At 41.2% G+C, this 22,109-nt stretch overlaps 2 protein-coding genes across 2 annotated transcripts in view; both read right to left on the reverse strand.

Annotated features, from left to right (window-relative positions):
• Positions 1-20,666, reverse strand: part of LOC127572348 (calcium/calmodulin-dependent protein kinase type IV-like) — a 92,000-nt gene extending 71,334 nt beyond the window's left edge. The window contains exon 1 of the mRNA XM_052019500.1: positions 20,231-20,666. Within this exon, the coding sequence (XP_051875460.1) occupies positions 20,231-20,355 (125 nt within the window). The 5' untranslated portion in view covers positions 20,356-20,666. The remainder of the gene's footprint in view (positions 1-20,230) is intronic.
• wdr36 (WD repeat domain 36) overlaps positions 1-22,109 on the reverse strand; it is a 108,067-nt gene that overhangs the window by 22,484 nt on the left and 63,474 nt on the right. The gene's annotated exons all lie outside the window — the stretch shown is intronic.

A 22,109-nucleotide genomic window follows, 5' to 3' on the forward strand; every position in this document is an offset into this window, starting at 1 on the left:
GGCAGCCATCTCACAGGGGTTGCTGAAGTCGGCGTCAGCTAACAACAGGTGGATGTCATCGGGGAGCTGTTCGAGGAAGGCCTGTTCGAACATCAGGCACGGCTTGTGTCCCTCGGCCAACGCCAGCATCTCATTCATTAGGGCGGATGGGGATCTGTCCCCCAGGCCGTCCAGATGAAGCAGGCGGGCAGCGCGCTCACGACGGGAGAGGCCGAAGGTCCGAATCAAAAGGTTTTTGAAAGCCGGGTACTTATCTTCCTCCGGAGGCGACTGGATGAAGTCTCCAACCTGGGCAGCTGTCTCTTGGTCCAGAGAGCTAACCACATGGTAGTACTTCATGGAGTCGGAGGTGATCTGCCGAAGGTGGAATTGTGCTTCGGCCTGGTCAAACCAGACGCTGGGCCGAAGTGACCAAAAGGTGGGCAGCTTGAGGGCCACTGCATTGGCTGCTGTGCTGTCGGCCATTGCGCGGGTCCAAAATCCATTTGGACCGTCGGGGTCACCAATGTAGCGGTTGCTACCGCAAAATAAAACAAGACGTTAGTCGGAGGATTGTCAAACAGAAGTGGTTTATTTTCCCGCCTTGCGCAGGCCCTTTAAGGGAGACTGTTCCCGCCCAAAGCAACCGGCAATGACGTAAGTACTACATCATCAAGACTTGCCCGCGCGCGGGTTCTCCCCATCGCTCGGGAAAGACTAGGCCCGCCGCCATCTTGGGCCTCGTCTCTCCAACGCCGCGCGACCCGACTGCCGAGCCGGTTCGCCCGACTAAACAGTGAGTTGCCACAGTATCAATGCTTACTTTGTTAATGCATTTTTAAAATGTCTACAGAAACTCTTAATGTTTTTGCATTCTATCTAGTTTTGTCTCATACTCTAATTTTTTTGTTCTTTATTAATCTTTTAGTAATTCTTTGTTTTTAATATTCTGTCCAATCTTTTGAACTGCCTCCCATCATTATGCAATTAAATGCTATATCTCTAAGTTTGCTACAGTCATTAACTTTTTTAAACCAACCACTGATGGTGAGTCCTCCTCTTGGAATTTTTCTTTGGAATATATCTGTGTATACAGTAAAAATCCAGTAATCTCACACACTTGGGGCTTTGGTGGTGCCAGATTAGCAAATTTTCCAGACTTTTGGATGTTATTTCTATGAATGCCCCAACACACTTCCAATTCATCTTATTTGATGTTAGAGTTTTACAAAATTTTCCAGTAAACCTGGTAAATTTGAAGGACGTGCTGGAACAGAGGTCAGGAACCAGGGCTCTTGTGCATGGAAAGGGAGTACGGGAACCAGGACACCAGAGCACAAAAAAGGAATGTGGCAAACATCATTTGAGTCTGTTGTTGAACCATTAGGATTTCTGAATAATTGTTTAGCAGAGTTTGAGTTTTACAGTATTTGGAAAGGACCCCTTAAATGTCTGCCACAGGCCCTGAACGGTTTGATTGCTTATCCTAATTTGACAGAAAATTAGGATACTCTGAATTCAGTTATTCAGAGGTTAAACAGCTAACCTCTATTAGATTTAATAGGGATTAGCTTTATCCACCTCTGCTTTCATGCCCTCATAATTGTTCTGATTTAAGTTTAAAAGACTAATCTTGGACCCTTTCTTATAACTTGGAAGTTGGGTAAAGGAGCAAAAAGATCTTATAATACAATTATGTCAATCGCTAGAAGTTGCATCACAGGTTAGCAACGCCATAAAAATTGCAAACCAAGCACCCGGGTCTATTTCTAGAGGTATATGAATTTAAAATAGGTAAGTTATGGTAAGCTTATATCATACTTTGCATAGTCTAAACTTGAAGCACTGAACACAGATCTGATTGGCATATTATTTAAAGGATATTGAGGCAATGGAGAGGGTGAAGAGGAATTTTTCAAGGATAATAACAGGAATGCAAGGGTATTCATATCAAGGAAGGATTAATATACCAAATATCTTTTGAGGAAAAAAAGCTGAGAGATTTTTAATTACCAATCTTTTGAATGATTTAAGTTTTTAATAATGGGGATATAGAGAGAAGGTTTCTAATTTTGGAAAGCATCACAAGAGGCCATCAATATGTGATAGTCACCAAGAAACCCAATAAGAAATTCAGAAAAAACTTCTTTACCCTAAGAGTGGTGAGAATGTGGAACTCACTACCAAGAGAGCTGTTGAAGCAAAGAGTATAGGCGTATTTAAGAGGAGAATGGACAAGCATATGAGGGAGAAGGGAACAGAGGAATAGATTGATAGATGCAAGTAAGGAATAAGAGGAGATTTGAGTGGAGCATGAAAAGAGTATTAAGTAGTTTGGCCAACTGGTTGCTTCTATGCCATATATCCTATATATGTAATAATTAATGCACAAAAATGTTGTGTAATGCATGAGCTTTCAGTATAATTGATAACACTTTATACTAAACAGCTTTCATCTTGGTCCACACATAACCTCCTACATATCACAGTCGACAAAGAGACTTGTGTTCAATCTATCCTTACTGCATTAATATGCTTTTTTCACTATTTCCCACAATGGTGTGAATTGGATATGCATTTAAGTTCCAAAGATAAAAAGCTCGGTGTGTCATCGAGTTCTATCAATTCAGGTTCAGGTGCACATCCCTTAAATACAAACTAGTATAAATGCATAACAGATTTCACAACTTCATTAGTCTGTGCTTCTGTTGGGGCTTTGTCTAAAAGAACAATATTTGGAATTGAGACAGAGATGAGAGTGATTTTCAAATTTTAAACGGGCTGGGAATTGTGCAGGGACACTGTCATTCACAAGTCAGCTGTAGCTATACATTCCCATGAGAAGAACTTATGTTGCAAATACTAATTTGAAAATATACCCTGCCTTTGAATTTGTGGCAAAGTCCTACTACAACGCTGCATATCGGTGACAGTATATCTCTGTATTTTTGGGTGGAAATAGCATGCATCATTATGTTGTTTTTAAGTTGGTGGCTCCACATCCCTGCTATCTAATAAGGGCAAGAAAGCACTGATTATATGGTTTCTCATCATCAGATGGCAATGCATGGCAAATAGCTCTGGTAACAGGTTTTGCATTCATTAATTTTCCTAGTGTTCAAAATGAGCAGATGGAAAATTAAATGTTGTGTAAAATACAAATCAAACTAACCTTCCACAGTAAACAAGGGAGGGATCAAAAATGTTTGACTGATTGTGCAACTGGGCAAACAGTTGACAAATTCACGTAGACTGGAAAAGCATAAAATTATTTTGGGGAGAAACAGACACGAGACTAACAGTATTCTATTACCACAATATTCAAACAACATAATATAGCAAATAACGGCCTAATATAACGGTAGGTTGTAGAGCCTCAACAGTGGAATGCAGACTTATTGAAATTCTGCTAATGCTATATTTGCTAATGCTAGTGCTTTAGTTACCTAGGCAACCCTTAGAATATTGCTGAATTATCTCCCATCGTGTTGCATTCAGTGAGTCAGGGTCATGACCAGAATCCAGGTAAAGCAGGGAAAAAGGGTGGTGAGATTAACTTGACCAAGATGGGGAGACACACAAGAGCAAAACAGAAAAGGAGGAATGAGGTGATAAAAAAAGGGGCACATAGGAGGTGAGGAGGAGAGTGACAGACGAGAGTTATGAGAGGCAGAAAGTTTGTAAGAGATGAAGACAAGAACAGGATGAGGAAGATTATTACTTCAGATGCAAATAACAAAAGTTGTCCTCTGGGGGATAGGAGCTGTCACCTGCTTTACTACATTTTTCGTTGCTTTGTGCTCCAGCCATGTTTAATCATATTGCTCACGTCTTCATTTATTTGAAAGCTGATTACACTCAAAAGTTATTCCCTGGAAATGTTTTGCATCACAAGGGCACACAGGAAAACTTTTAGGTAAATATCCCAAGTTCGTCTTGCTATTGCGAAAGGTTGCTAAGAATATACCAAAATGCAATGATGACAGAAGGTCTTTGCAAAGATTAAGGAATTCAAATGACATGTGCATTGCAAAAGTGTTGGGCAAATTAGTTGAAAATATGAAGACAACTTGAAGACATTTTAAAATATCGACAGGAAGTCTGTCAGGCATTAGCAACACTTACCACAAAAGATCTGTCGTGGAAAAATCCAATCTTCTCTTTACAATATTTTTATTAATTCCACAAAGAAAATACAGAGTACATGCATCAAAAAGAGGATAAAAATTGTACTGAATACATTGTGTTAAATCATACTTGAGATCACAATACTCTAAATCAATAATCACGTGATAGTTAATAAAGAAAAAATTGGAATAATTTTATTATAAAAAAATCTACACCCACTACCAAAAACCAGAGCTGTTTGGTTAAAAAAAAGACAAGGAAAGACCCTTGAGACATAACGATATCAGCCAATATCTGTACTTTAGTCACCAAAGGTTTTGAAAATAATTCAAAAAAGGTCCCCACAGGGTTTGAAAATCTAAGTTAGATACAAGAATTGAACAACGGATCTTCTCTAGATTCAGATATGACATAACATCCCATAACCATTGAGCATGAGTAGGCAGAGTAACTTCCTTCCATTTAAGCAACACAGCCCTCTTGGCTATAAGAGAAATAAAAGTCAGAATGTGTAGATCAGAAGCCCCCAAACTTATATATTTTTCTCCGACAATCCCAAATAATGCAGTCAAAGGATTAAGTTTAAAATTTATTTTAAAAAGCACAGAAAAAGTTTGAAACACCTCTGTCCAATATTTTTTAAGACTCTGACACATCCAAAACATGTGAATTAAAGATGCCTCTCCATTATTGCATTTGTCACAGTAAGGAGATGTGTCCGAATATAAACAGGATAGTTTGTCTTTAGATAAGTGAGTTCTATGGACCACTTTAAATTGAAGGAGAGAGTGACAGGTTCATAATGACGAAGTATTAACCAATTTAAAAATTTCATTCCAAGTTTCCTCAGAAATTGAAATCTGTAAGTCTTGTTCCCAGGCATTTTTAATTGTACCTAATGGAACCTCACTCATTCCTAATAACCTGCCATAAATGTTAGATATTGAGCCATCATGAAAAGGCTTCAAATTAAAAATTGCATCTAGTAAATTTTTATCAGGACTCATAGGAAAAGAATGTAGTTGTCCAATCTTGAAATGAAAAAAAAACTGCCAGAAAATTTATTTTAAATAGGTTTTGTTAGCACTTCCTAGGTCTTTTCACATTTAACAATAGCTTCAGAATTCTTATACATTAAGTGAGACAACAAATAAAGGTAATATTACAATAAGAGCACCAGCACAAGACTTGCAATTCGAAGCCTCTATAAACATCACTAATAAGCAAGAATTGCCATTTTTATAATGCATGTTGTTATAAACAAAATTAAGTCTTTTTTTTAAAAATGGAGCCAAGGTGGAAGGTCTCAAATTCTTAAACATGGGATTATGTACTGATTTGTCCCAGTGTTATTTGAGCAGGATTTTTATGTATGAGCATAATCAACCACAATCATTTCACTATTAATACACATTAACTGGGAGAAATGTTAGTACTTCCATGCACCAGCTAAAGTTAATGTGCACTGCTTTACATTATGACAGCTGTTGATTGGTGGAGGAATACTGTAGATGTGTGATTATGAATGTTAAGTAATAGTGTTGATTGCTAAAGGTTGTTGTTAGGCAAGTGATTAACTTGTGCTGGTTGGAACAAAGTATGAGTGCAGTTGTTGACAGATGCTTTAAAATTCTCACAATGATCATAATCACCTGTGAGGTTATGAAACTTTTTCCAGCATTAGAGCCAATATTTTCAAATATGATTGAGTGAACAAAGAACTCGACCAGGTATGCTATCAGGACCCGATGCCTTGAGGATTCAGCCTCCTGAAGGATGTTCTGACGTCAGTCTCCAAGACTGAGATCACAGGGTTGTTGGGTGCAGTGGGGACTTGCAGGGGTGTGTCACTATTCTTCCTCTCAAAGCATTAAGCTTATCAAGGAGTAATGCGTCATTGTCATTTATGATATTCATTCTCACCATGTAGGAGGGGCTGGTGTACAAGCCCTGCCACAGCTGTCAATCGTCCATATGTTTCTTCAGCTTTATCCGGAATTGCCTCTTCGCACTCACGAAAGCCTTCTGGAGGTCATACCTGGACTTCTTGTAGGTCTCTGGATCACCAGTCCTGAACTGTGATTCTCCTGGCTTAGGAAGACCCAATGTGTTTTGGTGGGCACACATTCGTCCATGCAGGTCTTGATGAAGTCAGTGACGACTGTGGCATATTTGTTCAGATCCGCTGATAAATCCCTGAATATGGTAAAGTCCACCAATTTAAAGCTGCATACACTCCTCCACCTCCCTTGACCATACTTTCATGGTCCTCTGCACCGGTGCCGCACTCTTCAGTCTCTACCTGTACGCAGGAAGCAGAAGCGTGGCCAGGTGGTCAAATTTCCCGAAGTGCGGGCACAGGATGGATCGGTAGGCCACACTCCTTTTCAGTCTCCAACCCCTCACAGACCTTTCCTTTTACTCTCTCTGCCCCATCACCTTTCTCTACAAACTAAACCTCACTCCATTTCTAACTTTTCCCAATTCTGATGAAGGATCATTAACCTAAAACACTGCTTTTCTCTCCAAAGATGTTATCTGGCCAAGTATTTTCAGCATCTCTGATTTTATTTCAGATTTCTATCCAAGCAAGTCTTTCAGTTCCCCTTAATCCCTTGAAAACTTCCATCAAAACCCTCTTAACCATCTGAATTCCAAGAAATACTACCTTGTTTCCCCTGGGAATTTAACTACCAGACATGATAAAGTGAAATCTAAGCTGCACCATCTCCAAAAGGCCTATACGTCTTTCCTATACGATGGTGCCTGGAACTGCTCAGTCTCTGACTGTGGCTTAATCAGGGTTTTCATAAAACTGTGGCATAATTTCTATCACCTTAATTTCAATGAGTCATAAGGCACAGGAATAGGTCCTTCTGCCCACGATATCTAAGCCAACCATCAAGTACCCATCTACACTAATCCCATTTACCAGTACTTGGTCCATAGCCCACAATACCTTGGCAATTCATGTGTTCATCCAGGTGCTTCTTAAACGTTGAGACAGTACCTACTTCCACCTGAAACAGTGCATTCCAGACTTTAAACACCCTCTGGGAGAAAATTTTCTTCCTCAGATCCCCTTTCATCTTTTTACTCCACCTTAAAATCAGAATCAGATTTATTATCACTGACATATGACGTGAAATCTGTTGTTTTGCAGCAACAGTACAATGCAAAGATATAAAAATCTATAAATTACAAAAATAAATAAATAGAGCAAAAAGGAAAGGAATAATGAGGTAGTATTCATGGATCATTCAAAAGTCTGATGGTGGAGGGGAAGAAGTTGTTTCTGCATCGAGTGTGGATCTTCTGGCTCCTGCACCTCCTCCCCGATGGTAGTAACAAGAAGAGGGCATGTCCCAGGTGGTGAGCGTCCATCTTCTTGAGGCGTCACCTCTTGAAGATGTCCTCAGTGGTGGAGAGGGTTATGCCCGTGATGGAGCTGGCCGAGTCTACAAACCTCTGCAGCCTCTTGTGATCCTGTGCTTCCATATCAGGCGGTGATGCGACCAGTCAGAATGCTCTCCACCACACATCTGTAGAAATTTGCAAGTGTCTTTGGTGACATACCAAATCTCCTCAAACTCCTAATGAATTAGAGCCACTGGTGTGCCTTCTTCATGATTGCATCAATGTGTTGGGCCCAGGATAGATTCTCTGAGATATTGGTGCTCAGGAACTTGAAGTTGCTCACCCTTTCCACCACTGACCCCTCAGTGAAGACTGGTGTAAGTTCTCTCAACTTCCCCTTCCTGAAATCCACAATCAGTTCCTTGGTCTTGCTGACAGTATGAGGTTGTCGTCATGACACCACTCAACTAGCTGATCTACCTCACTCCTGTAAGCCTCCTTGCTGCTATCTGAGATTCTACCAACAAGTGATGTCATCGGCAAATTTATGGATGGCATTTGAGCTGTGCCTAGCCACACAATCATAAGTGTGGATAGAGTAAAGCAGTGGGCTAAGCACGCATTCTTGAGGTGCACCTGTGTTGATAGTCAGCAAGGAGCTGTTATTGCTGATCCGCACTGACTGTGGTCTCCCTATAAGGGAGTCGAGGATCCAGCTGCAGAGGGACGTACAGAGGCCCAGGTTTTGAAACTTGGTTATTAGTACTGAGAGAATGGTGGTGTTGAACACAGCTATAATCAATAAATAGTAGCCTGACATTGTCTAGGTGCTCCAAAACAGAATGGAGAACCAGTGAGATTGCATCTGCTGTAGACCTGTTGTGACAGTAGGCAAATTGCAGTGGGTCCAGGTCATTGCTCAGGCAAGGGTTAATTCTAGCCAAAACCAACCTCTCGAAGTACTATATCACACTAGATGCGAGTGCAACCAGGCGATAGTCATTGAGGCAACTCACCCTGCTCTTCTTGGGCACTGGAATGATTGTTGCCCTTTTGAAACAGGTGGGAACCTAAGACTGCAGCAGTGAGAGGTTGAAAATGTCCTTGAATACTCCAGCTAGTTGGTTGGCACCTCATAAATGAAATGCTCCATCCCAGACAACATCCTGGTGAATCTCCTCTGCATCCTCGCCAGTGCAATGTCCTTCCTGGAGTGCAGCAACCAGAACTACACACAATATTCCAGTTATGGCTGAACCAATGTTTTATAGAGTTGCATCAGGTTCTTTTGCAATTAGGTTCTTTTTTTTGGTGAGTGGCTGTGCTTGAGTTGCAAGTGTTGTGTTTGAGGAGAAAGTGCTGAGGCTTTGTCTTGAGGGGCTGAGCAGTGAGCAGAGGTAAGGTAATATAAAGTCTTTTGTTTTTAATATTTTCCACTTTAGCCTTATTGTAGTTAAGATAGCAGTCATATGCCCCTCTTACAGGGGGTGGAAAATCAGGGAGACTTCCAGTGTCACTGGTGACTGTACCTGTGGGAAGTGTGTCCAGGTGCAGCTCTTGACTGACCACATCCAGCAGCTAAAGCTGCTGTTGAACTTGCTCAGCAGCATCCATGATGTTGAGAGCATCATAAAGAGGAGTTTAATGAGGTGGTCAGAATCAGGTTTATTATCACTGACTTATATTGTTGTGAAATTTGTTGTTTTCTGGCAGCAGTACAGTGTAAGACATTAAATTAGGATAAATTACAAAATAAATACTGCAAAGAAAAAGGAATAACAAAGTAGTGTTATGTTATAATACTAGTTCATGGACCGTTCAGAAATCTGATGGTGGAGGGTCAGAAGCTATTCCTAAGATGCGGGCAACAGGTAATTGGGTGACCAAGGGAGGTAGTGAGAGTAGGCAGCAAAAGTGCGGGGTTCTGTGGCCATTGCTCTCAAAAACATGTATACCATTTTGGTTATTGTTGTGGGGGATGCCCTTTCAGAGGAGAATAGAAGCAGCAGCTGCCGCAAGGTCTGTGGCACCACAACTGGCTCTGATGCACAGAAGGGTGAAGACAGAGAGAGCTAAAGTGGTAGGAAACTCTATAGTTAGGGGTACAGACAGGAGATTCTATGGCTGCAAACGAGATTACAGGATGATATGTTGCCTACCAGGTACCAGGGTCATGGACATCTCTGAGTGGTTGCCGAAATTTCTCAAGGGGGAGGGTGAGCAGTCACAAGTCATTGTATATATTGGTACCAATGACATCGGTAGAAAAAGGGATGAGATCCTGCAAAATGAATAAAGTGAGTTAGGTAGGAAGTGAAAATAACACAACCTCAAGTGTAGTAATCTGTGGCACATGCTAGTGAGAATAGGAATAGGAGGATAGGGCAGATGAATGCATGGCTGAGGAGCTGGTGCAGGGATTCAGATTTTTGGACCATTGGGATCTCTTCTGGGGCAGAGGTAACCTGTACAAGATGGACAGGTTGCACCTGAACTGGAGAGGGACCAATATCCTAGGGGGAGATTTACTAGAGCTACTCAGGAAAGTTTAAACCAGTCTGGCAGGGGGGTGGGACCCTAAACAGTACTGAGGCAGATGAGAAGGTTGGGGCAAATATAGAGTTAAAGACAGCCAGTTCAGTAGACAGGATAGGCAGAAGCATGGCAAGGATCAAGGGAAAACTGATGGATTAGACTTTTTAATTTCAATGCAAGAGGCCTGACAGGTAGGGCAGATGAACTCAGGACACGGATGGGTACATGGACTGGGACATTGTAGCAATTACAGAAACATGGCTGAGGGAGAGACAGAACTGGCAGCTCAATGTTCCGGTTACAGATGCTATAGGAAGGATAGAGGTGGAGGTAAGAGAAGAGAGGGAGTTGTGTTTTTGATTAGGGAGGATATTCCTGGGGTATCATCCAGCAGGGCTACAAGGGTGGAACTGAGAAACAAGAAGGGGGTGATCACTTTGAAAGTATTGTACTATAGACCCCACCCCCAACAGTCAGTGAGAAGTAGAGGAGCAAATATGTAGGGAGATCATAGAAAGCTGTAAGAATAAAAGGTTTGTAATAGTAAGGGATTTTAACTTTCCAAACATCAACTGGGAATGCCATGGAATTAAGGGCTTGGATGGTGAGGAATTTGTAAGTGTGTTCAGGAAATATTTCTCAATCAATATGTAGATGGCCCTATTACAGAAAGGACAAAGCTTGACCTCCTCTTGGGAAATAAGGCAGGGCAAGTGACTGGAGTGTTAGTGGGGGAGCACGTTGGGACCAGTGACCCTAAATCTATTTACTTTTAAAACAGTTGTGGACCAGTCCTATCCTTTTCCATGAGTTAAAGTCCCAAATTGGGATAAGGCCAATTTAGATTAGACAGGAACTTTCAGAAGTTGATTGGTGGAGGCTATTTGCAAGTAAAGGGATAGCCGGCAAGTGGAAGGCTTTTAAATGTGTTAGCTGGAGTTCAGGGATAGCGTGTCCCTGTCAGAGTGAAGGCCAAAGCTAGCAGGAGTAGGGAACCCTGGATGACAAAAGATATTGAGGCTCTAGTGAAGAAAAAGGAGACATACATCAGAGCTATAGGCAGCTGAGATCAAGTGAATCTCTCAAGGAGTGTAGGGGGTGTAGGAGGACACGCAAGTGGGAAAGGGGAGGAAAAGAAAGGGACATGAGATAGCTTTAGCAGATAAAGTAAAGGAGAATCCAATGAGATCCTACAAGTACATTAAGGGCAAAAGAATAACTAGGGAGAGAATAAGACCCCTTAGAGATCAACAAGGTCATCTATGTGTGGAACCACAGGGGATGGGCAAGGCCCATAACGAATATTTCTCATCTTCCTCCACAATAATAGACATGTATGCTAGTGAACTTGAGGAACTTAATAGTGATGTCTTGAAGAGGCTCCACATTACAGAAGAAGAGCTGCTAGAGGTCTTAAAATGCGTAAAAGTTAGGTAAATCCATGAGGCCTGATCAAGTGTATCCTGGGACATTGTGGGAAGCAATTGCAGGACTCCTAGTGGAGATATTTGTATCCTCATTAGCCATGGGTGAGGTGCCAGAAGACCAGAGGGCAGCAAATGTTGTGCCTTTATTTAAGGAAGGATACAAGGAAAAGCCTAGGAACTACAGACCAGTGAGCCTAACATCATTGGTAGGCAAGTTATTGGAGCAGGTTCTGAGATTCAGGATCTACATGGAAAGGCAAGGGCTGATTAAGGATTGTCAGCATGGCTTTGTGGGTGGGAAATAGTGTCTCACAAATTTGGTTGACTTTTTAATTTTGAGTCGTCACCAAGAAGATAGATTAGGGAAGTGTGGTAGATGTTGTCTATATGGACTTGCGCAAGGCCTTTGACAAGGTACTACATGGTAGGCTAGTCTGGAAGGACAGATCACAGGAGATCCAGGACGAGCTAGCCAACTACAAAATTGGTGTGATGGTAGGAGGGTTGTGGTGGAGGGTTGTTTTTCAGACTGGTGGCCTGTGACCAGCAGTGTGCCACAGGGATCAGTGCTGGGTCCACTGTCATTCGTCATTTATATTAATGATTTGGATGAGAATGTAGATGGCACAGTTAGTAAATTTGCAGATTACACTAACAAAAAAAATCTGATATAGTGGATGGTGAAGAAAGCTATTTAAAATTACAGTGCGGTCTTGATCAACTAGGCCAGTGAGCTGAGAAATGGCAGATGGAGTTTAATTCAGATAAATATGAGGTGTTGCATTCCAGTAAGACAAACCAGGGCAGGACTAGCACAATAAATGGTAGGGACCTGGGGAGTGCTGTAGAACAGACAGATACATATTTCCTTGAAAGTGGCAACACAGGTAGACAGGGTGGTGAAGTCAGCGTTTGGCACGTTTGCCTTCATCGTTCAGAATATTGAGTACAGGAGTTGGGACGTCATGTTACAGCTGCACAAGACATTGGTAAGGCCACATTTGGAGTACTGCATGCAGTTGTGGTTGCCCTGCAATAGGATGTCATTAAACTGGAGAGGGTGCAAAAAAAATTTATGAAGATATTACCAGGACTGAAGGGTTTGGGTTATAAGGAGAGGTTGTATAGGCTAGGGCTCGTTTTTCCTGGAGGGTAGGAGCCTGAGGGGGTGACCTTATAGAGGTTTATAAAATCATAAGGGGCATAAAGGTGAATATGTATAGTCTTTTCCCCAGGTTACGGGAGTCCAAAACTAGAGGGCATAGGTTTAAAGTGAGAAGGGAGAAATTTAAAAAGGGATCTGAGGGGAAACACCCCCCCCCCCAACCACAGAGGGTGGGAGTATATGGAATGAGCTGCCAGAAGTAGTGGTATAGGTGAGTACAATTACAACATTTAAAAAGGCATTTGGACAGTTACATGAATAGGAGAGGTTTGGAGGGATATGGGCCAAACGCAGGGAAATGGCATTAGCTCAGGTAGGCAATATTTTCCAGCATGGATGAGTTGGGCCGAAGGGCCCTGTTTCGTGCTGTACAGCTCTACAACTATATTCTATGAAAACAAGCATCCTACATACATTCTTCACCACCTTATCTACCTGTGCTGCCACTTTCAGGAATCTTTGGACTTGTAAACAAAGGTCCCTTTGTTCCTAAATACTCCCAAAGGCCCCACCATTCATGATCTATGCCTACTCTTATTAAACTCTCAAAATGTTAACATTTATCAGGATTAAATTCTAATCTGCCAACGCTCTGCCCAATTTACCATCTGATCAATATCATTCAGTAGCCTAAGACTACCCTCCTTATTATCAACACCATCCCCAATGTTTATGTCATCTGCAAAATTTACTAATCATACTTCCTATATTCACATCCAAGCTGTTAATGTAAACAAATTAGGGTCCCAATCCCAAGTGGTATACTGCTGGTCAACAGGCTTCCAATCACGAAAGAAAGCCTCCACCATCATCTGCTGTCTTCTATTACTAAGCCTATTTTGGATCCAATTTGCCAACTTGCCTTAGATCCCATGGATTCTAACTTTTTGGACCAACTTTACAAATGGGATCTACCCAAGGCTTTACTGAGTCCCAGGTAAACCACATCAAACACATTGTCCTCATTAATAGATTAGTTATCTCTTCAAAAAATTCAATTAAATTAGTCAAACAGGGTTGCTGGCGTCGACTATCCCTAATCACTTATCCAGATAAAAGGTAATTTTTAAGATGTCATTATTTTTTTAATGAGATTTTAATGATCCATCAAAAGAATAGAAGTGGGAATGTTTGCTGATGATTGCATAATGTTCAGTTCCATTGGCAACTCCTCAGTAAATGGAGCAACCCAGGCCTGCATGCAGCAAGACTTGGGCAACATTCAAGCATGAGCTGATAAGCAACAAGGAACATTCATGCATTAAAAAGACCACGCAATAGCCAAAGAGAGAGTCTAAACACCCACCACTGACATTTAATAGCATTACCATCAAGTTTCCCACAATTAATATCCTGGAAGTCACGTAAATACCGTGGCTACAAGATCAGGTCCATGGCTGGGTATCCTGTGGTGGCTAATTCAGCTCCTGACACCACAAGACACAAGTTGGGAACGTGTCAGAATAATCTCCTGCCTGGATGAGCACAGTGGCAGCAACTTTCAGAAAGTTAGACACTGTCCAGGATAAAGCAGACTGCTTGATCAGCATCCCATCAACCTTCCTAAACATTCATTCCCTCTATCACTGGCACAGAGAGGCCATCTGCAAAATGCACTGCAGTTACTTGCCCAGGCTATTCTGGCAGCACCTACCAAACTTGTGACCTCTATCACCATAAAGGACATGAACACAGGCAATTGTAAACACCACCAACTGCAAGATTTTATGATTTGTAAATGTATCACTGGTCCTTCATCGTCTAAACCCTCAATCAGACGCACGACAGCTGTGGTAGAGAGACAATTGGATGTGGCAGGGTTTACATGCCATTACTTCCTATAAGGAGAATCCTAACAGCATAGATGGCAGTGATGCTTCACTCCCTGATGAGATCCATGCCTTTTATACACACTTTGAAAGGGAGAATAACACTTACAAAAGGGAATAAAGGGACAATCCCCACAGCATCGGACGACCCAGAGATCTGTGTCTTGGAAGCCAATGTCAGAACATCCTTCAAGAGGGTGAACCCTCACAAGGCATCAGGCACCAACAGTGTACCTGGCAAGGTAGTGAAAATCTGTGCCAACCAACTGGCTGGAGCAGTTACGGACATCTTCAACCTCCCACTGCTGCAATTGGAGATTCCCACCTGCTTCAAAAGGGCAACAATCATACCAATGCCCAGGAAGAGCAGGGTGAACTTTGAGAAGTTGGTCATGGCTAGAAGTAACTCCTGCTGAGCAAGGACCTGAACCCACTGCAATTCGCCTACTGCCACAACAGGTCTACAGTGGACACAATCTCACTAGCTCTCCACTCGGCTTTGGAGCACCTAGATAACAGCAAAACATATGCAAGGCTGCTGTTTATCGATTACAGCTCAGTGTTCAACACCATCATCTCATCAGTACTAATCAACAAGCTTCAAAACCTGGGCCTCTGTACCCCCCTCTGCAACTGGATCCTCAATTTCCTTACCTGGAGACCGAGGCAGTGCGGATCAGTAGTAACATCTCCTTGCTGACAATCAACACAGGCATACCTCAAGGATGTGTGCTGAGCCCATGGCTCTATTCTCTACACTCGTGACTGTGTGGCAAGGCACAGCTCAAATGCCATCCATAAATTCGCCAACCTCACTATTGTTGTTGGCAGAATCTCAGGTGGCAATGAGGAGGCGTACAGGAGTGAGAAAGATCAACTGGTTGAGTGGTGTTGCAACAACACCTTCACACTCAGTGTCAGCAAGGAATTGATTGTGGAGTTCAGGAAGGGGAAATCAGGAGAATACACAGCAGTCTTCATTGAGGGGTCAGCTGTGGAAAGGGTGAGCAGCTTCAAGTTCCTGGGTGTCAACATCTCAGAGGATCTATCCTGAGCCCAACACATCGATGCAATCACGAAGGCACACCATTGGCTCTACTTTATTAGGACTTTGAGAAGATTTGGTATGTCACCAAAGACTCTTGCAAATTTCTACAGATGTACAGTGGAGAGCATTCTGACTGGTTGCATCACTGCCTGGTATGAAGGCTCCAACGTGCAGGATCAAAAGAAGCTATGGAGGGTTTTAGACTCAGCCAGTTCCATCACAGGCACAACCCTCCCCACCATCGAGGATATCTTCAAGAGGTGTTGCCTCAAGAAGGCAGGATCCATCTTTAAGAACCCTCACTACCCACGACATGCACTCTTCACATTGCTACTATCAGGGAGGTGGTACAGGAGCGTGAAGACCCACGCTCAATGTTTCAGGAACAGCTTCTTCCCCTTTGCCATCAGACTTTTGAATGGTCCATGAACCCTACCTTGTTATTCTCCTTTTGCACTATTTATTTAATTTTTGTAACTTAGTGATTTTTATGTCTTGCACTGTACTGCTGCCACAAAACAACAAATTTCATGAGTGATGATAAACCTGATTCTGATAAACCCTGTTCACAAGATGAATTGCCGTATAGTTACTTTCATGCGATTACAGTATACTACACAAAACATTGCTGTTTTAACAATGCACGAATGACTCTTAAAATACTAGAACTGTATACTATGAAGCAACGTGTCATCTAAAAACACAACATTGTATAATAAATGAATCACCATGCAATCCGAGGTTATGTTTATGGTTGGCAGAGTGACCTCAATTTACCCAGTTCAGTTAGATCCTGATTGCTCAAAAAATAACTATTTGTAATTATCTATATAACAAACAATACTGCAGTCTGTCTATTCTTTGTACTTCCCACAAGAGAAATGACCAAAGGTTGAAATAAAAGGAATGAGCTACTTGTTTTTTTTTAAATAATTAGGTAAATTGTTAGTGTGGCAGGTAAAATGGTTCTTTCATTTCAAGTTTAATCAATTGAAGAAAACTGAATATTATGACGATCCTGCAGTTTCAAAACACAAATTTTGGCAAGTTATGATCAGCAGCAAAGAAGGTCTATTGCCTAAAAGTGAATCCTACAACAAACCTGAGTTCATCATTTCCATGAAGTTTGGAGTAATAGTTTCACTCCTAATAGGATTTCAGTAATTATGCAAAGTCAATTCTGTAGTCAGCTAAAGGTAACATTATTTTCTGATATGATAGCCCTATCTTGCAAACTTCTCATACTGGGTCAGTAAAAGTGCAGTAGGTGCTCTGAATAGAAATGGCAGAGACCACCACCACGATTCCAAGAGCTGCCTATACAAGGCAGCAAGATGTTCACTGCCCACGCAAAGATTGCACAGCACCCTTGTCAATACATATCCTGCATCACCAATTCCACCTCTACAAAGCTCCAGACCCAAGACAGAAGAAGAAAGCTTTGCATTGATATAAATGTCTTTCATGGTCTTCTCAAAGTCCTTGAGAACCAGGTACCTTCAAAGAGTGACCATTGTTATAACGTAGGAATCACATTAGCCAATTTGTAATAGCATATAGTACTTCCACAAAAATGTTAATCAAATAATCTATTTTTGTAATGCATAAAACCTTCTCAAATTCTTCATCTGCCATATGGAATTCACATTAACAAAGGACAACTTCTGTGAACAAACCACTGAATGAAGCAGAACAATGCTTCCAATTATATTTTTACGCTTTTTTTCCCCCTGGAACAGTGAACAAGTAGAATACAGCATCAGTACGATCACTAAGGCAAATACTTATGGAGAGTTTTAATTAAGAATTTGGACAGTGCCCAAGAATTTGTCACCTTGGCAGGATCTTATATCTGTTGAAGATACTAAATGGCCTTGCATGAAAGTAATAATATTATCTTCATTTTTGAATTGCAGATATTGTAGCTTAATTCTACAGATAAAGACTTGATAGTTTTCACTACAGTATCTGTCCATGTCATCTAACCATAGTTTGACCTATGAAGCAGATTGCACTAAAAATTCCTTCACTTCAAAATCCTGCATGTAACCATTACTTAAGTTTTGTATTGGATGATTTTTTAATCTTTAAACCTCGGCAAGTGGAATTTTTTTCTAAAAGGATATTTTGATATTCTGAATTCTTTCTCAAGTTACTATAATAAAAGTTTGAATGGTATACTTTGAGGTCAGCTTACCTTTTAAAGTAATGCTAACCTGGAGCTTAGCTTCAAAATATGGGTATACATTAATATCATCTGCAAACTACAACAAGATTCTATGGTTGGAAAGACCTTGGTACCAGAATAGAGGCTGTATAGGTTAGTTTCCCCATTTATCCTGTAGATTAGTGTCACTCCAGCAAGAAGGTAAAATACAGAATTGCAACAATAAAGATGGAAAAAAGTGATGGGGCGATGACACAGCCTTGCATGACAGTAGCCTGCAATAAAATTGGACCTGTTATTGATGCACATACTTGTGTTATCTCCCCAAATTTCTATTTCCTCATCTCAGACCTGCTTGAGGCCCAACTACACAATCTCCATCATGCAAGCTAACCAACTTCCTCTGATGGTCGTGTTGTGCTACTTTCCTTGTCTTTATTGCCATTTCTCCATTTCCCTTCGCAAATAGGTTGAACCATGTTCTGAGTCCTCTATTAACATTTCAGCAAGAGTACATCCTGTTATGGAACATGGCATTGTCCTAGCTTAGGAGAAATGTTGCATGTCAATGTTTCAAAGTGAAGTTCAATCAACAATTGACAATTTGTTTCTTTTATGCTTTCATCACAGCAATGAAACAATTTCATGAAGATTGATTTTTTTAAAATCAAGGTAGCCCAATGTCATCAACATCATTACTACATGATGTGATCTTTTGATCATAAAAGATCACTATTCTGAAATAGTAACCCTGTTTCCCTCCACAGATGTTGCTTGCCCTGTTAATTGTTCCACTCTTTTCTATTTTTACTTAGGAACTAAAACATTGCAAAGTTTATTCAGGGTCTCTTCACAGACTGCCTATGGAACTTTCCACAAATATCTCTGCAACACAGAGCAGTTAGTCACATTATACAATTTTTAAAAAGTAATCATTGCTTACAACCAATATCATATACTACACCAGCTAAAGTTTATCACAATTTTTTATGTCCAGGTTTATTTCCCAAATATTTTCCTGCAGCTGATGAAGCCATCTCAAACTGCTGTCATCGGTCCCAAATTCCAGTTCAATAAATTCATGGCATTTGCAAGTATATGGTTTCTGGTTAAGTGAATGCTACCAAGAATTATTTTATTCTTGGAGTATGAATAACAGTGGCCTAAGATCACAAATCAAGTGTTCTGTTCAAAGTGAATGTTCTCCCATTCTAATAGTCTTTCCTCCCCTCTTAAATTTTGCTGTCACGTGTATACACAAATATGACCAGATAACAAAGGAGTGATAATCTTTCTTTGTATCTAAGAAAAACACCAGCATTTATATAGCATTTCCATGATATCAAAGCCCTTTATACACTTCAGAAATTCTTTACTGTGGGTAGCTGGCAGTCAATTTGTCCACAGCAAGCTCCCACAACTAACAACCTGTTTCAGCAATGTCAAGTGAAAGATAAACTTTGGCCAGAACACTAGTGACAGTGCCCCTGTTCTTCTTTAAACAGTACCACGGGATCTTTTACTTCCACCTGAAAGAAAATAAATTACCTCATCTGAAATTTGGCACCAGCAGCAGCACAGCACTTCTTTAGTACTGCGCCGGATTGTTAAAGTATACGTTTGTACTAGTCTCTGGAATGGAACTTCAAACCACGAGTTCAGAGGCAAAATGATACCAAGTGAGCCATAAAACCTAAAACCAGATAGAACTTTTAGCTCCAAGTACAATGATGTCAAGTCCAAGAAGTGATCAAAAGAAAGAAACGCGATTATTTAAATTCGTCTAGCAGACATTTGTTGTTGCCCGCATCATCTGTTCCCATATTCTGAGAATCAAACTTGGTATCGCAGTTCTACATGAATCCGACCTACTCATTTATAATGACCAGAAATGGGCATCTGAGCATCCCGAGTTCACACCACAGAATAAGGGATTAAGACCATGAACGAAACAGAAACTGGTTAATGGCAGATCTTCATTTACACATTATTTGTCCTACCGTAAATAAGGAGGGGCATTTATAACAAGTCTCCCGCGCCCCCCCCCCCCCCGCCAAACAGCTACCTTCTCCTTATGAAACCACTATCCGATTTACCAGTGAATGTAAATATTTTACATTATTTCACTCGCAACTAAAACCATCTGCTTCCTGCCGCGAAACGATGCTTTTTTAAAAAAATAAGATTACGAATTTAAAAGCATACGGTTTTACATAATCGTTACCCCTCTCAAAGGCAATGCAGTATTTAGCTTGTAAATTGAACGCTACTCGATACGAATATATAGGTAACCGATAACAAAAAAAATCTCGTCAGTCTCGGGTACTTCATTGAAATACGGATAACAATTTCATGTTAATTCCATTTTATAAATATTAACTTCCATGTATCAACGTTATTATTTTTGCCTTTGACCGCCGAAGATAGAGAAACAGGCAAGGCACGTTAGGATCTTATTTTTTTTAAGATAATTTTTTTCGGAAGTTTAACGAAAGTCATTTTCCCAACAGTGCCCTATTGCAAACCTGCAAACAGCAGGGAAATATTTTGAACAGCTGATCAGATGAAAGAAAGTGGAATTAGTTACAGACCTACCGTCCCAGTTCCACTTCTACATCATAGTAATCTTCCAGGACGCCCTCTTTGTTGGAGCCGTCGATCCAGTAATCACAATTCGGTGCCGCCGTGGCAACATTCTGGCCGTTGGCAACTTTCATCATCCCTACCGGCAGCCGGAGCCCACTACCTCACTCCACAGTGGATGCGAGCAGCTGCAAACACGGGGCTCGGTGACCAACAGGCTGCAGGCAGCAATAGTGCTGAGAGATGGGGGCGCGCCTACGCGCGGTGTCGATGACAACGTACAACTCTTCTCCTGGATTTCAGCGGAAAGACTGAGCCAAAATCTTTGTTTCAAAAAGTTAGGCGAACTCGTAAATAAGACAAGACAAACTTCTGGGGGCGAGAGCCACGAATGTGCAATAACCTCACTTAGTTTAGGTAGAGGGGCCCCATCACTCCAACTACCCCCAACCTAATGTTGGAGCACGCACGGATCCCGCCTTCCACGGGGTCCTAGCACCCGCCCTATGATGAACCCCGTGCTGCGTACAGCCACCTTTTTTTCCCTCTTCTTAACACGAACTTTGGCAATAGTAAGTGCCTTATCCAAAATCTCACTGTTCTTATTGTAATAAATCTAGTCGGTGTAGTCTGTGGATCAGTAATTCTAAGTTTTATAGATCCTGTCATGTGATGAAATAACCAGCCCCAAGAAGAAGGGCAACCGACAGGACATTTGAAATGGGAGAGTGCGCGTGCCGCTAACGGTCACCATCCCACCTGGCGCCATGGCGGCCAAGGTTTGACAAAGGATCAGAAAACCAGACAAAAGCGAAACGTTACCGACACTGGAACTCTACACAAAACAGGAAACGAAAAAGCTTGAAATACTTAGCAGGTCGGGCAGCATCTGTGGAGAGAAACAGTTGACGTTTCAAGCTAAATGTTACCAGTGTCTTTCTCCACAGACACGTAAAGATCTGGTCCAGTGAGCCCACCAATCGTTGCAAGGGATCTGCATTTACAACGTGCTTTTGGGAATCTTCATTCCTTTGTTTTAAAACTAAATCAGTGGTTTATTGGCTACTTATCTCAAATCTAAATTCATACAGTTTAAATATGTAACTATCCATCATAAAGCAAAAGCAGTATGTCACATGGTGTTTTTGATTAATGCATAACAAAACATGCAATCAGAACCATTTCAGTTCATCTCATTAGTATCAGCTCTTTGAAAAAGCATTTTAGTCCAATCACCTTGACTTGCCCTCCAGAATACTCTTTCAATGCAAGTATCCAGTTGCCTTTTTAAAGTTACTATTGAAACATTCCAGATCATGCTAACATATGTATTTCTCCTTTTCTCCCCAATGTTTTTACTAAATAATCTGTGTCCTTTGACTACAGTTGCTCTTGCCAGTGGAAACAGTTTCAACCTAGTCAATCATACATCCTAACAATTAACTAATCATCATCCTATCGGACATGGTTAAGTAGTTCCAGCATTTTTCAATATTATCCAAGATTGTTTGCAGTCTGTGCATCTTATTTTTAATTGCAAACAAAGCATCCATTTATACTCTACATTAAATCCCTTATAAAGGTAACAATTCTGTATTTCCAAGTCTATGCAATAGAAGTACCAATATACTCACTTTATCCTAAACATTTTTTTCAAATACACGTCAAAGACATAAACGGGTGATTAAAATTTCTGTCAAAAATCCACACCTCAAGGACTGCAGCTGTTCAAGAAGTTCACCAAATGACTCCCTCATTGCCTCAAAGGCAACTAGGGAGAGGCAATTAAATGCTAGCCCAGCCAGTGAAGCCTGCATCCCTTGAATGAATATGTTAACAAAGGAGATTTCATTGGCAATGATTGAGGGATAAATATTGACAAAGTTATGGG

This window comes from Pristis pectinata, chromosome 7 (assembly GCF_009764475.1).
Source record: "Pristis pectinata isolate sPriPec2 chromosome 7, sPriPec2.1.pri, whole genome shotgun sequence".
In the NCBI taxonomy this organism is placed as follows: Eukaryota; Metazoa; Chordata; class Chondrichthyes; order Rhinopristiformes; family Pristidae; genus Pristis; species Pristis pectinata.